Source organism: Platalea leucorodia, assembly GCF_965183815.1.
Source record: "Platalea leucorodia genome assembly, chromosome: 1".
NCBI classification, from domain to species: Eukaryota; Metazoa; Chordata; class Aves; order Pelecaniformes; family Threskiornithidae; genus Platalea; species Platalea leucorodia.
In genome coordinates, this window is record NC_138823.1 from 102413981 (window position 1) to 102428262 (window position 14282).

The 14282-nt window shown below is 41.0% G+C and overlaps 1 protein-coding gene across 1 annotated transcript in view; it reads right to left on the minus strand.

Annotated features, from left to right (window-relative positions):
* Positions 1-9077: 9077 nt before the first annotated feature.
* Positions 9078-14282, minus strand: part of DCDC2 (doublecortin domain containing 2) — a gene marked incomplete at both ends in the record, with an annotated part of 69044 nt that continues 63839 nt past the window's right edge. Inside the window, 2 exons of the mRNA XM_082332756.1 lie at positions 9078-9185; positions 10277-10624. Coding sequence (XP_082188882.1) covers positions 9078-9185; positions 10277-10624 — 456 coding nt within the window. The remainder of the gene's footprint in view (positions 9186-10276; positions 10625-14282) is intronic.

Here is a 14282-nt window from a genome sequence, read left to right on the forward strand (position 1 = left end):
TTCACCTGCCTGAACCAACGGCATAAACCCAAGGCCTCAGCTCAAAAGTAGCTCCAGAGCCAATAGCCAGGTTGTTTTCTCTCTGCAGATGCATGCATGGCATCCATGTTGAGAGGGCTCTGGTCCCTGTCTGGTAAGCTGCCAAGTTTATCCATACGGGCTGTCTGCAGGCAACCCAGCAGGCAGGCGTACAGAAGGCAGCTCCCAAACCACTCTCCAAGAGCAATGTAGACCAGACCAGAGTCCTCACCTTCAAAACACTCAGCGGTGGATCACGCAGATGTTGGTTTAGAAGAACCCCAAAGCATACAGCAAAGTAGCTCGAGATCTGCTCTGCAAGGAGGCTGCCGGCTGGGTCTCCTGCACGTGTCACACCTGTGTTCAAGCACATACACAGCAAAGCGCAGAAACCAGAGGTGTCAAAGACTATGATCCGCATCCCACGTGTAAGGGAATTAATATAGCACAGGCTCGTTGCTTGTAAGCAGGGATGAGCAATAAAGAGGGCAGAGCTGCTGGGAGCACCACATGCCAAGGAAATGAGCCATGGGTGGATGGAGCTGAATACCCACGGACGCACGTGCTGCTGAGCGCCTGACACATACCTCACTCCTTTCCATACGGGAGCCCTGAGAGGGAAGGGCTATGTGTAGTCCTTCTCATTTTCTGCTGGAAGCGACAGGCTTCCAGAGAAGTAGGCATTTGCCTGAAAGCAGCAGCAAACATTAGTAGGTCAGTCGGCCCGCCACGCTCTCCTTCCCTCGCCCCCCAGCCAGGCACCGGCCCACCCCCAGCAGCCCGGTTCAGGGGCCCTTCGCAGCACGGTGGCTCTCCCCGCTGCAGAGCTGCGGCAGTATATCCGAGCAGGGATGGGTTAGTAAGTAAGTGAAAAAAGCCTAACGCTAGCCTTAAGGCCTTTGAGATGAACCACCCACCCCTCCCCCCAAAGAAAAAAACAACTCCACACCTTTTACGCAAAAAACCCTCTGCTTCAGTTTGCCCACAGAAACTCGCACTTGAGAAGTCTCTGCCAGGGAAAGGCTCTAACCCCCGTGAGCGGGTGCGATGCTACTGCAGCAGGCGGCTGCCTCCCCTCGCAGACATGGGCCCGACTGCAAGCATCAGATGTGCTTGAGGGCAAGGTCCCCAGCCAAAAGCACCCAAGAGGTGTAGCTGCCCTGCCTTCCTGGCCCTGGGATGAGCCATTTAGAACCAGGTGGTCAGGATGCTTTGAACAACGACCTCTTTGGTCATCCTGAACTAGGCCTTGTGTTGCACGAAAAGGAGAAATAGCCTTCATCCACTTCTCTTTCTCTGCAGAGAGAGAGTACTTTTAAACAGTGGATGCAAATCCTAGCTCTTGGCTTACCAATTCCTGTTTGGTGCTAACTCTGGGGCAGTGGGAGCAATAAGAGAACAGCAGGGGAAGGTGTAAAGCTCAGGCTTCTCCGAGGATGCCAGCTTTGCACCAACAATCTCTAACTGAGAAACAATGTGGAGCACAGGCGTTATTTTTAGAAATATCCTTTCTCGCAACCAAGCTGGAAGAAGCAAACACAGCAGAGAAACAGCAGGATGCAGAGATGGTATGCAGTAACGAAACCACGACCTGCGGCAGTAGAGGAAACAAGGGCAACTTCTGCATGAGGATACCGAGCTGGGTAACCAAAGCGCAGCAGCAGCGTGGCTGCTCGTCTCTGACACCACCACTTGGTCACCGAGGCAGAGGAGTTTAAATCAGTCAAATCTCTAGTCAAATCAGAAATCCTTCCCAACTAAGACAAGCAGAAAACCCTACGTATCACTGAGGTCTGAAGATATTTTCTTCCCTCAAGAACAGGAGAAGCCACTCATCCCTGCGAGTGCAAAGACAAAGGTATGGTACCCGTCCCCTAAGTACTCACAAGTAAAATAGCCATTCCCTCCTACCCCAAGCATTGACTTTGTGGTCTCCTGATTCCCAGCTCCTTGCTTCTGTGACATTCAACTGGTTCTTCCATGAAACCGCTTCAGCTGAAGGCTGGGGTACTTATCCCTCCCTCCCGAGGCTGGCTGTTCCCAGCCTCTCACGCAGGAGTCCCCAAGCCTCCCACCACCGTATCTCCTCCCACGCCGCTGCGGTTCCCAGGCTGCAGCTGTGAGAAGCAGGGAGGCTGAGCCTCACTCACACAATTCACCTGTGCTGGGAAAGTGAGCCGAGGCCAGGAGGAAGGGGCACAGCCAGCCAGAACGGCTCCGCAAGAGCTACGGCTGCGTAGCTTGGACGGGTTTGTACGGGTTGAAGCTTGGAGGGTGAAGGAGGAAGGGAAGGGGAAAGGGAAAGGGGAAGGGGAAAGGGAAAGGGGGCAGCCAGCGGTGCCGGCCACGCTGCCGGGGCCAGTTCTGACCCCACACCCCCGAGAGCCGGAGTCGCCGTGTCGCAGCTGTCACCTGGGGAGCAGCTGGATCGGCCGCCAGCACGCAGCAGGCGTGCTCACGGTGTGGGCAAGTCTTGCTCAGCTGTAGGAGAAAAGGGGGGTTGGGAGTAGTTTTCTTAATGACTAATCTCAGTGAGATGACCTTTTTCTTTTTTTTTTAACTCTTGCTTAAAAATAAATGATGTAATCTTAGTGTTTTTCAGCTCGACAGGATCTATCCTATCAGATAATGCATTGGATTTGGAGTATGAGCTTCTAGCAATGCTTTTTCATTCTGTGGAGTTGAATAGTTTCTGAAGGAGGAAGAAACTCAAATGTTTTCATATTTGAAAGCTGACAAGTTGTTTTTTTGGTTTCTGGTATAGATAGTATGAGAAAGAAGAGAGAAGGAATAGCCCTAAAAAGATTTTAAAGCAATGCAGTGAGTCTTAAGAAATGTAGTTTCCCTTAGCCTCTTCTTATGAAACCTTTTGTTTCATAAGAAACACCTCAGCGCAGTCTCCCACTATGAGGACAATGTGATTTTACTCCAAATAGTGAGGCTTGAAGTGTTTTAGACATAGGGGCAAAAGTCACTCTCGTCGTCAGTTTAGAGCTCCAGCACCAATTTAATCCGTACCACCCACGCTGACTCTGCCTCCCTTCCTGCAGGCAGCCGGCCGGCGGGCGCTGCTGGTACCACTGCAGCCCCCGCAGCCCCGACACCTGAAGGCCGATCCACTGACCGCAGCAAAGTTTGGGTTGGTGGTGCTAGGGCCCTTCTCTCCGCTTTGGCACCGTCCTCTTTAATCCAGCTGACGCAATCCAATTACCTCCCAGTCCCTTTCTAACTTTCCCCCACACACGTCCAGTGTTCCTCAGGAAACAGGCTGAAGGAGAGGAAAACCCCAGACCACAAGTAGCGCAGTGAAAAAAAGGACACAACTCTGTTTGCAGAGACGTGCTTTTTGTTAACTAAAGCACCCTGCCACTTAACAGTGCAGGTTTTGATTTACATACCACCTCTGCAAGCTACACTTTATTTCACGCTTGTTTAAAAAAAACTAAGTGCCTAACTGCGTGGCAAGGGCAGCTACAGAATAACTCCTAGTGTTCGCTTTCTTCCTCTCTGAACAGACAGGAGGAAATCAGACCGTGCTGAAGAGGGAACGACATTTTGGACATGGTCCACCATTCATCCAACACCACTCGAAGTTGTTACAGGGTCAGCAGTGCTTTGGTATTATGTTATTTATGCTTTATTGCATGCTGTTACTGCCTTTTGCAAGCGCCAGCCAAAGTTTCTCCTTTCTGTGAAAGTCAGCTTCTTCAAAGTAGGAGAGAAAGGGGAAGGACTTTGAACCCGATCCCAAGTGGACATTATCCTTCCACATCATCCAATTTTAGGCTAATTCTTAAGGTGCCTCTTCCATTAAGGGTGACTCAGCCAGGATCCCAGGTATTTTGTATCATCCTCCGGAGGGCAATTTCTCCCCAGTCACGACCTGGAGAGCCTAGAGGACCAGAGCCAGTATAACCACCGAGGCCAAATGTGTTAAGTGCGGTGGTTTGAAGACCTGGCTGCTGCTTTTTTGCACACCTGGAAGCCTGGAACAGGGCAGGACCGCTTTCCTGGAAATCCCCAGTGCAGAAGCTGTAACTTGGGTGTTCAGGAGAGGAATTTAGCCTTCGACAAGACTTTTTCATGTTTTATTTTGGAGTATGGAAAAAGTAAATGCCTTCAAAAATTGTTCTACAGAGGGAGCTTGGATTAGGAGCTTGACTTCACTGCTGCACACGTGTATCAGTGCCAGCACAAAGGCTGCGGTCCAGAATATGAGAGTGGGCGTCCAGGCAAACAGTTCTTACTGAGGAGAGACCTGATATTGGTTTTTACATTGAAATGCATGGACGCTAATCAGAGAGTTCACAGTATAAATAGTATGCATAAACCCTGTGCCTTTGAAAATCTATTAACCATAATCATGAATCTACATGTTCTCGATATACAGAACTGTGAATCATTTTATAGAGGATTAGATTCCTTCTAGTTTATATCAAACAAGAGACTTTGAAACCTTTTTAGGATTACAGAGTAGAAGCTCTCAACTAATAAAACCTGTATTTTGAATTAGATTTCGGGAAAAGTGTAATTGAATTAGGGGTTCATTTATAAAATATCAGAGCTAAGTATCATCACAGCTGTAGGTGACTGCAAGAAAAATGTGAACATTTACAGGCATTCCTAGTAACTGCATAGGTTGCTGGAAGTCTGCCTACTGTTTCAAAATACCCCTTTCTTTAAATCAGATGTTCCCTGTAGCTAGTGCTAAAGACCTTTGAAAGTTTTGGTAGCACATGTTGTAGTAAAGACTTGTACTTTCTTACTTGAATTTTCCAAACCCTGTCCATTTACTTATGACCCAACATAGCTCCCAGTCAGTTTTAGGCTGCTATTTCCATTTCACTTCAGGGCTTCAAGCACTTTGAGCTTGGCTCAGCAAAGCACCGAAGTATACACATAATTTAAAAAGATATGTCACCCTTTTTATGAGGCTAGTTATTACTAGATTTAGCTATATTTTCTTGTATAATTATAGCAAATTTCAGCTACAATCAGTTACATTTTTCCCATCACTAACAACATAACAAGATTAGATTATTATACATGCACATTGTTTATGTGTGCAGTACGTGTGAACACACAGCAAATGCGTTCAGTTACAGTGTTCACACACGTCTGTAAGGTTAATGCATACAACTATGCACACGCACAATAATCTAAAGACAGCGGACGGCTTCACTCTCTACTGCCATGTCTAAAGCACTTGCTTTGATTAAAACTTAGACTGAAGGCTATCAGCCACCCAAAACAATACATCCTTGAGCTGCATCCCATTAAATCATTCTGATTGCTACTGCTTAATAAATACACCCTTCCTCGAAGTATACTTTATATTGTACTTACATTTATTATCTAACGGTTATTTCAATGTACCTTTGGGATATAGTCAGTCAAAATACCCAAGCAACAATCCTTTCCCCATATTTTCAAGTAATCAGAACACTTACACTTATTCTTTTTTCCTTCTGCACACAGGCTTATTTTGCTTTACTTTAGATGAGACTGAGCGGGGATTATATTTTCCTTATTTTTACCCATTTCTTTCTGGAAACGAACTTTATTTTAGCTCTGATATGTCAAAGAACCAAAGCATTATGTAAAATTTAATGAAAACTGCAATCCTATGGGATTTAAGCATATGCTTTAAAGCTTTGCTGAAATTAGGAATTTCAGCAGGGAGACATCTAGAAGTTTTGGTAGTTTTTCTCAAGCATTGGCAGTGAACAGATAAAACTCATGTTATTTGCTGAGTATCAGCTGAAAAGTAGATACATACTGATAATCCAGTCCTAACCTGAATGATAACATTAAAAACCAGTCACCAGTTTAACTGTGCTGTTATTCTTAGATTTGTAACTACGTAACAGCTAAATTGTCAGCATATTTTCTTTCACAGTTGCAATACGAAAACTACCAAATCTGATTTTTTTTTTTTTAAGTTCTAGTTATGGGAGAATCCTGTCAGCTGCGAAATCACCAGGTTTATAAAGTCAGTCACCCAAAGACAGACTTAACATCAAACAGGCCTTGATATGAGACAAAACACAGGAATATCTGTATGCTAGTTCTCTTTAATAGCAAATTATTTTTAAAAATAAAACTGAAACAAGAAAACAAGTCTTAAAAAAACCTCAGAACTGCTGCATATAAGCTTAATAAAATAACATTAGATAAGCTTAACAAAATAACGTATTTCTCATGTAAAACTGAGTTTAGGCATCACACACCGCAAATCCAGACAGAAAAACTATTAGCAAGACTACCTGTATGCTTCTTGTTTAATTTCTACTTTAACATCAGAATTATCTGCTATGCATAAACTAATTTCTCTATATAAAAGAACCTGATACAAAATTCATGTGATCAGTGTTGTAAGGTAAATGATAAAATGGTTATATCTCTATTTCCAAAAAGTCTGATTTGCTATTCTGAAGAAATATATCCTGTTTTTATTAGAAAAAAACAGAGGACAAAACATTTTAAAGGCTGAATAACACTCATAGGGATTTCATGTTCCCATGAAAGAAAGTGATCATATTATATTTCCCTAGAATTTAGTTTAAGCTTTTAAATTACTCTTATTGATATGTGTAAGTCTTTTAAGCATGGAAGACACTGAACATTTGAGGAAAAGGGAAGAAATGATAGAAACTGCTGGTGGACAGCAGGGAGAAAAGTATCACCACACAAATCCCTCAGTTTCTTCTAAATGTTGTTTCTAGGTACAACATTTTGAGGCAATCGTTCTCCAAATTAAGTATCTCCATCAGATATTTTTGGGTGTCGATTTAACTTCAAACTTTTGAGGATGAAGAACATCCCAGAGGTTATTCAAGTCTTAATCGGCAATAAGACAACAGCAAGTAGAGCCCTGTATTTGGTACACCATTAACTTCTAGCAAAGAGCCCATTCATAGTAATGTCAATACAAGATTACTGTCATTTGTCTTGATTCAGCAACATATTTAAGCCCATGCTTACTGGTAAGCATATGAGCTATTCAGCTCTAAGTGAGCAAAGATGCAGCATTAGCCATTTTCCTTGGTCAGCTTTGCACAGAAGGTTCAGCGGGTAAATTCCCCTAAGCTCCCCAAGGAGATGGAGCTGCCTTCTCTGGCTGGTTAAGTATTGTTTGAGGGCTTTTAATGCTACTGCATATATTATTCCAGTGCAGGATTAACTATAAAGGTACCTAGAGTATTCCTGCATGTCATTTTTCCTCACTAGCATGTACAGTTATTTTATTCATTCTCTTTGAGGGTGGGGGAAGGGTTGGTTTTTTTTTTTACTTCTGCTTAACTTTAAATGTCTTCTTAAATCCCAGTAAATCAAAGATATTTGAGCATAGACTTAATTGCTGTATCAAATAAAAGAAGCATACATACTTGCTTATGAGCTTGGCTAAATTAGGAGCTTATTTTGAACTGATCACAAATGTAATATTCCCTCAGATCTTTGTCAGACAGTTCAACGAAGGACACACGAATCACAGACAATTCAGAGATGCCACAGGGCAAACTCTTCTAACCCCGTCCCTATGGTTTTTAACATTATGTTTTTTATACTTACATTGCCAATACTCAGAAACATGCTGAAGGATCTCTACGTATTTCTACTCCATTGGAAAAATATATTTAATAGTTAGTAGAAAAAGTGAAGATGTCTTTATGAGTTTCAGTCATGACAAGTGGTTCTTCACATTCCTCAAACAGTGCTTCAAGTTCAATTTGTGCATAAATGTAATTTTTGTCTTAATGGCATGAAATCAACAAAAATGACATTTAGTTTCTCATAGTAATAATTTACCAGCATTAACTATAAGGATACCCACTATTTCTTTTGTATAATTAATGAAATTATGCTCAGGGCTGTATTTCTATGAACTACAAATTATTCCCATTACCAACAGAGAAACCATAAGAGCAATGGAATTGGTGTCATTAAGAGAACTAATACTGTGGATCAATGCCTTATTTACTAATGCAAATTAAGCTGCAGCCTATCAGGAGCCAGCTTGCTCAAAGAGATGATGATACACTTCCAACCATTAAGGCTATGTGAAGGATTCATAAATGCAGCAACTGCTGCCGACTTTTACAGAAAACTGGGGGGCTCATCCTAACATGTTTCATATTAAAATGGCTCCGTTGACAGCAACGGTTTCATGGCAATTTCAGTCTGAATCCAGGCCTATTCATTTTTTTTTGTTAATATATTAAATTTCACATAGACTGAATTACAAATCCAGCCAAACTCAACTTTTGAAACTAACCTGCTACATACTCTGCCTTTACTTTTTTTCACTATGATAACAATTCACTGTTTAGTGAATCGGTGCAGGGCAATCAACAAAACTTTCTGTAAATGGGAACAAGCTGCAGTATTGGAGGCTGTCTACATACATTCATAGTGCTAAATAAGTGCTATTTATGAATGTAAAAACTAATGAATCTAATTAATATATTGAATATCCACTACTTAGTAACATTAGGACTGACATCTCATTATAGTAGACCATTTTTTGTGGGTGTAAGTCCACTAAGTGAGGAACATATTCTGATTATACCTTAATATTATGCCTGGAAATCATATATATTATGGGGCATTTTAAAGGAAAAACTACATATGCCCTCATTAAAAGTAAAAAATCATTTCTCTTTTCTGAACAAATCAGCAAAGATGTTTTGACATTGAATTTGGGTAGTTTTTTTTTTCTTTTTTCAGGAACAGTGTCATTTTTTGTGGTTATTCTATTACTGCTAATCATCTTATACCACAGAATCGTTCATTTATTTCTAATACGAGTATACTGTACTCTTGTATGTCCCCCCTCAAATTCTATCGGAAAATCTCACCTTGTAAAAATAATTCAATATTCTTCTAGTAGCTATTAATGTTTGTTTTCTATATCAGTCCATATGGCATTGCCACCTCAAGACTCAATATGTGAGTACTCAACCTATCTTCCCATTATAAGTTATCAATCACAAAAAATAACATGCTTTATATTTAAAGTACTATAATGTTTCATTTTCTGCTCATTACATTTTTTCTATCTATGCAACTGCAGCATAGTCATTGCTCTGGTCATTTTTTTCACTTTCCTGTGGGCTGGTGATTGTCACCCTTGGATTTGTGGATGTTTTTTCAAGATGGGAATCAACCTAGAGAAAAAGGACAGGTACTGTTAACTTCATTGAGTAACAAAGATTTCATTTCAATAAAGTGTTAGCACTTCATCCTAAAATTTCCACAAGGTATTCCTAATGTGAAAAAATGTTTTCCGAGAGCGATCACATCAATGTTTTTATTTACCTTATACTTATATACCTTCCAAAGGAGAAAGTACTTAAATTAGAGGTTCCCCCCCAGTTCTTTCATCAAACATCCAGTTACCCACATATCCATTTAAAGTGAATGCTCACTCACTTTCTCCACTTCCATAAATAACTTCAGCTTTTCTAAAAACATAGAAACAAAAAAATCAATATATCAAGCACAGAATAAATTCAGGGCCCAAGAAAATGTCACGTCACTCCGCTCTCTTGGAAAAATGTTCTTGTGTGGCATACAGAAACAGAAGAAAGCCCAGTTGCAAGGTGCAAGAAACCATTCCCAGCATCACAAGAAGCAGAAGAAGAGTCCGGTTTTCAGCAGCCTATAAGCAGGCAATATGCAGCAAGGTGTTCTGCTTCCAATGCTCAAAAAATCCCACTCTTCCCAGATCTTGTTTTGAGGATCTTGTTCATCTCCACTGTCTTTTCCGATTTCTGAGAAAGGAGATGAAACTTCCACAAAGCAATGGCAAGAGCCCTTTATGAAATGCAACTTCTGTGAAAGTCAATTCATCAAAATAATGAGGCACTGTGGTTTCATGAACACACCCTTCTGCTCTGTCCTAAAGGACAATGTAGTATGGAAATATATAATGATTATGCTTTTCTGGAAATTGCTAGAATTTTTTTTATTACTTTTTTTTCAAAATTCAGCATACTCAGGAAAGCAGGAGATGCAGATTCATCAAATAGCAAGAAACATCTGCTTTCTCAGTTGGAGGGCATATAATGTAATTAACGATGTAACTGATCTATACAGACGGAAAACAGCTTTTCCCACAAACTGAAGTTCTCACAAATGCTCTCAGGACCTTATCACGAGTGAGCTACTTAGAGACTAGCTGAGAAGTCTATCTGAGAAGGCTGAGATGAATGAGGAACAATAAAACTTAAGAACAAGTGAAAGAATAAACACTCACCTGGTTCTGACTGTCAGATTTCTTTTCTTTTATTTCTTCTTCAGGCTGAAGTTCACCTTGGTAGTTCAAGTGCTCTATTCCCTCACCATTTTCTTCATTTTTCTTGCCATTTAAATGCATAAGTTCCTCTTCCTCTGCTTGGTCAACATTCTCTGTTTCTTCTGCTTCATCTTCATAATTCTCATTTAATTTCTTCTTGTTTTCTTCCACTTCACTCCTTTCTTTAACAGTTTCCCCACTTTCCTCTCCATTCAGTGCTGGATATTCTTCCTCTCCTTTATATGCCTCCTCTCCCCTGTCATTTTCCTCTTCTGCATTTTCTTCTTCATCTACAGTTTCTGCTGGCCTCTGGTGAAAGGAAAAGCAGCAGCGTTATGAGGCATTTTTAATCAGAATGCTCCACGCAATTCTGAAACGTGACAGACATCAAAATCACAGTTACATCATTACTGGGGAGTAAGTATGCTGATTTGAGGTTTGTCTACATGGACAGAAAATGACGCTCCTGTACTAACACCCCATCACGCACCCTCATTCTACATTAAAAAGTGTGTTAGTGAGATTTAAATGTATTGCACTGGGTTAATCCATTTGACCATACTCAAAAGAACTGGAATGAGCTAGATTTAATTAATACAGCAACAGCTATTTTGTTCCAGCTATTCCAGGGTCTCCGACATTCGAGCGTTTAGTATGCACTTGTTTATAAAATCCTGTCACAATAAAATATCATACATCACTAGCCCACAAACTGTTCCCCAGGAAGCATTTTACCTATGGACCAAGCCGGGCCATGCCAATTGGTTCTGTTGTGCAGCCTGTCGTCTTTGCATCCACAGAAAAGTATCAAGAGAGATGAGGTAGACCTACTGGTCACTTCCATAACATCATTCCCCTTCCCAAAGACCCCTATGTAGGGTGGCATGGTTAGGATTTATTTGACATTTAGCAATTCATTTTTCCTACACAGAGTCAGACCAGCAGACAGGAGGAACAGGATCTTGTCCCATATTGAAGAAGAGTAAGCAGAAACTCATTGTAGATAAAGCTGCTAGCAGCATCATTTCATGACAACCTGGAAGACTGATGCACATACTATCTAGTTTTTGTCATTTATCTTCCAGTTTCAGCTTTGAAGATTCACCTGACTATTCAGTGAACCAATGCCCCTGCTGCCAAGATGACTTATGCACTCATGCTAAGGTTTGAATGAAAGTAAAGAGAAAAAGAAAATCCCACAGGAGTAACAGGGTGTCTACCTCCCACACAGCCTCATCAGACTCTAAATCTAAAGCAAACAAGCTGAGAGCAATAGATTCTCTCTTAATCAAAAGTGTTTGGAATTTTACTATCATTAGCAGCTCTTTTAAGCAGGCAGCTATCTGCTACAGACCTGTAAGTTATGTCTTCTAAAAAATCTCTTTCCCTCACTAATACTAACATTTCAAAAGAATTCTCTCATCACCTTCAACATATTAGTAAAAGCCAGTTCTGCAATACCAACAATTGACTGAAGCCTCTTGATGAAACACCTTGCTTTTGCTTTCCTATCTAAGTAGCAACATAAGACAACTTTATTATGCCAGTGCACAATACCGCGTTGACACAGCTTCAAAAAGGACAAGTTATTGTGTTGTAATAATCCATAGAATGATAAATTACTAGAAATATTACATTGTTACCTGACCAGATAGATAATGGCTCCATAAGTAATTTTTGAAGTGCAGTAGTCTCTGTGTGTGTTTTAGTCAAGCCTTCCTGACTCACTTTCATCTGGTAACATCAAACTGGCCTTATTACCACTAAAATAAAAATTAAACAAGCCAAGTCTTTACAGACACTTTCAAAGAAGGCACCATCCAGAGCAAACTTGAGCCAACTTTGGTAACCTCCAGCACATAAAGATAGCAAAGAATCTGTAGATCCATAAATTCTCAGAAGTTACCTGTTAGTCTCACACATGTGACCTGCTCATTTGTTTTCAGTCTGCTGAGGAAATTAGCAGCTCTGGATTCTGACCAGAAACAGGGGACGGCGGGGCAAATTAAATGCACCAGCATAGAAGCACAACAGACATTTGAGGGGCAGTAACTTCCTAAGGTGCTGTGCTAGCTAGACTCATTAGGCCTTATCTGTCTAAAATAAGAGTGGATGCAAATTTTTTAAGAGTCAAAACTGAGTAACATAGAAGATAAACACAGCGTTATTGAACCATACCCAGAAACTCACTGGAAGCTCACAGGGAACTGGCACGAAATAACATTCAAATTTCAACTAATTTAACTTGGCCAGTCAAGCTAAATTGCCCGAAAAATAATAGTACAAAACAAGATCAGTAAAACAAATCCCATCAGTGCAGGTATAATGTTTTTATAGTAACTGAAATTTCAAGATAGCTGAGCATATTACTACAACGGTTATTACTACTACAAACAAAAATAAAAAGTCATGTTACAGCTAATAATTGGAAAGCAAAATGTATTCTTCATTTAGTCTCCTTTCAAGCTGCACTACATTAGAATGGACATTTCAAACAAGTTAAAATCAACATTGATCCAGAGGAAAAGACCTTCCGCAAGGTAATCTAAAATGCAGTATGGTCCCCACTGCATGCAGAGTCATAGGTAGGCTTGGAAATGTGAATATGACCGCAGACTGTGCACTTCAGAATGCACAGCAGACCGAAGACAGGACTGTAGGGAGGGAACTGAAGGCCAAAATCAGCCACCAAATCATATATTGCTCTTTACATAAAAAGTGTGATACTTTCTACTGTATCTTATTGATCTACTAGCTATGCATAAACTAGCATTCTCTATTTTAAGCACACCTTCTTCACTGAGAAAGATATATACTTAGCAAAAGTTAGATTTTTAATGTTTAGGGAAAGAGAATGTTCATGTGCATATATACATGCAGGGAGGAAAACAGAAAAAGGGAGAAAACCAGAGGTTTTTATGGTCCAAAGCCTGTAAAAGCTGTACATGCTTAACTTTGCCTTCTTGAACAGTTTCAGTGATTTCAGTAAACCCAAAATAGTGAGCTAAAGCCTACATTAAAGTGCTTGCTGGGTCAGGGTATAATTCAAAGTCCCCTGGGGTCAATGGGAACCTTTTCACTGAATTCAATAGACTCCAGCCATCCCTCCACCTACAACTGTACAAAATGCCTATTATGTATACATCAAAGTTAGGGCAAATTGTCTTCTCTCAGTCAGAATAAATCAGGATGGGCAAAACAGGTATGCCGATTCAGACCTACATGTCCCTGCAGAAATTATCAGACTCATTTTTAGAAGTCAGCAATGATCTTGTATACTTAAGGAAAAGCAGTGACATTTCACATCTTGGTTTTCAGCTTTTCATCAGTCATCTTTTAAATAACCAGAATATTCCCAGTAAGGGCTTCCTATACGGAATGCATTGGCTGGATAGTCAAGACAGATGTGGGACTTTGCTGCTCCTCTTTGCACTCAAGAAGTCAGAGTTCGGCTTTCAGCCAGCATGTTGGCTCACAAGGAGTCGTAAAAGCATATTACATTTGGGACTCTGGTAAAAGCTCAGGGCATAGCAAATCCAGAGAACCAACTATATCTCCAGGCCTGAGTGACTGAGGTCTCTCACCACTTTGTAACACAACTAAATGAACATGAGCATCAAATATTAATACCAACATGTCGACATGAGAGATTCCAGGATCATAACAGAGAACAAGGGGCACTTCAAAAATTCATGTTGGGAGCACCCAGCCAGTTGTAGCCCAGGGTAACTAAACATGTATACTGTAACGAACTACAGAATAAGTGTTCCTGTGTTACTTCAGTCCTGTGTCCACATCACAAAAACCAGCAGCACAACTTGAACTTGACAGCAATAAACCGAGGACTGGAGAAGCATGAGGTGACTATATTCTTATTCCTTGAGGTAATTCTCACGGAGAAGTAAGTGACTTCTAGGACAGGGGACTTTTCTGGTGGCTGTGATGGATTACCCTCATTCCTCCTATA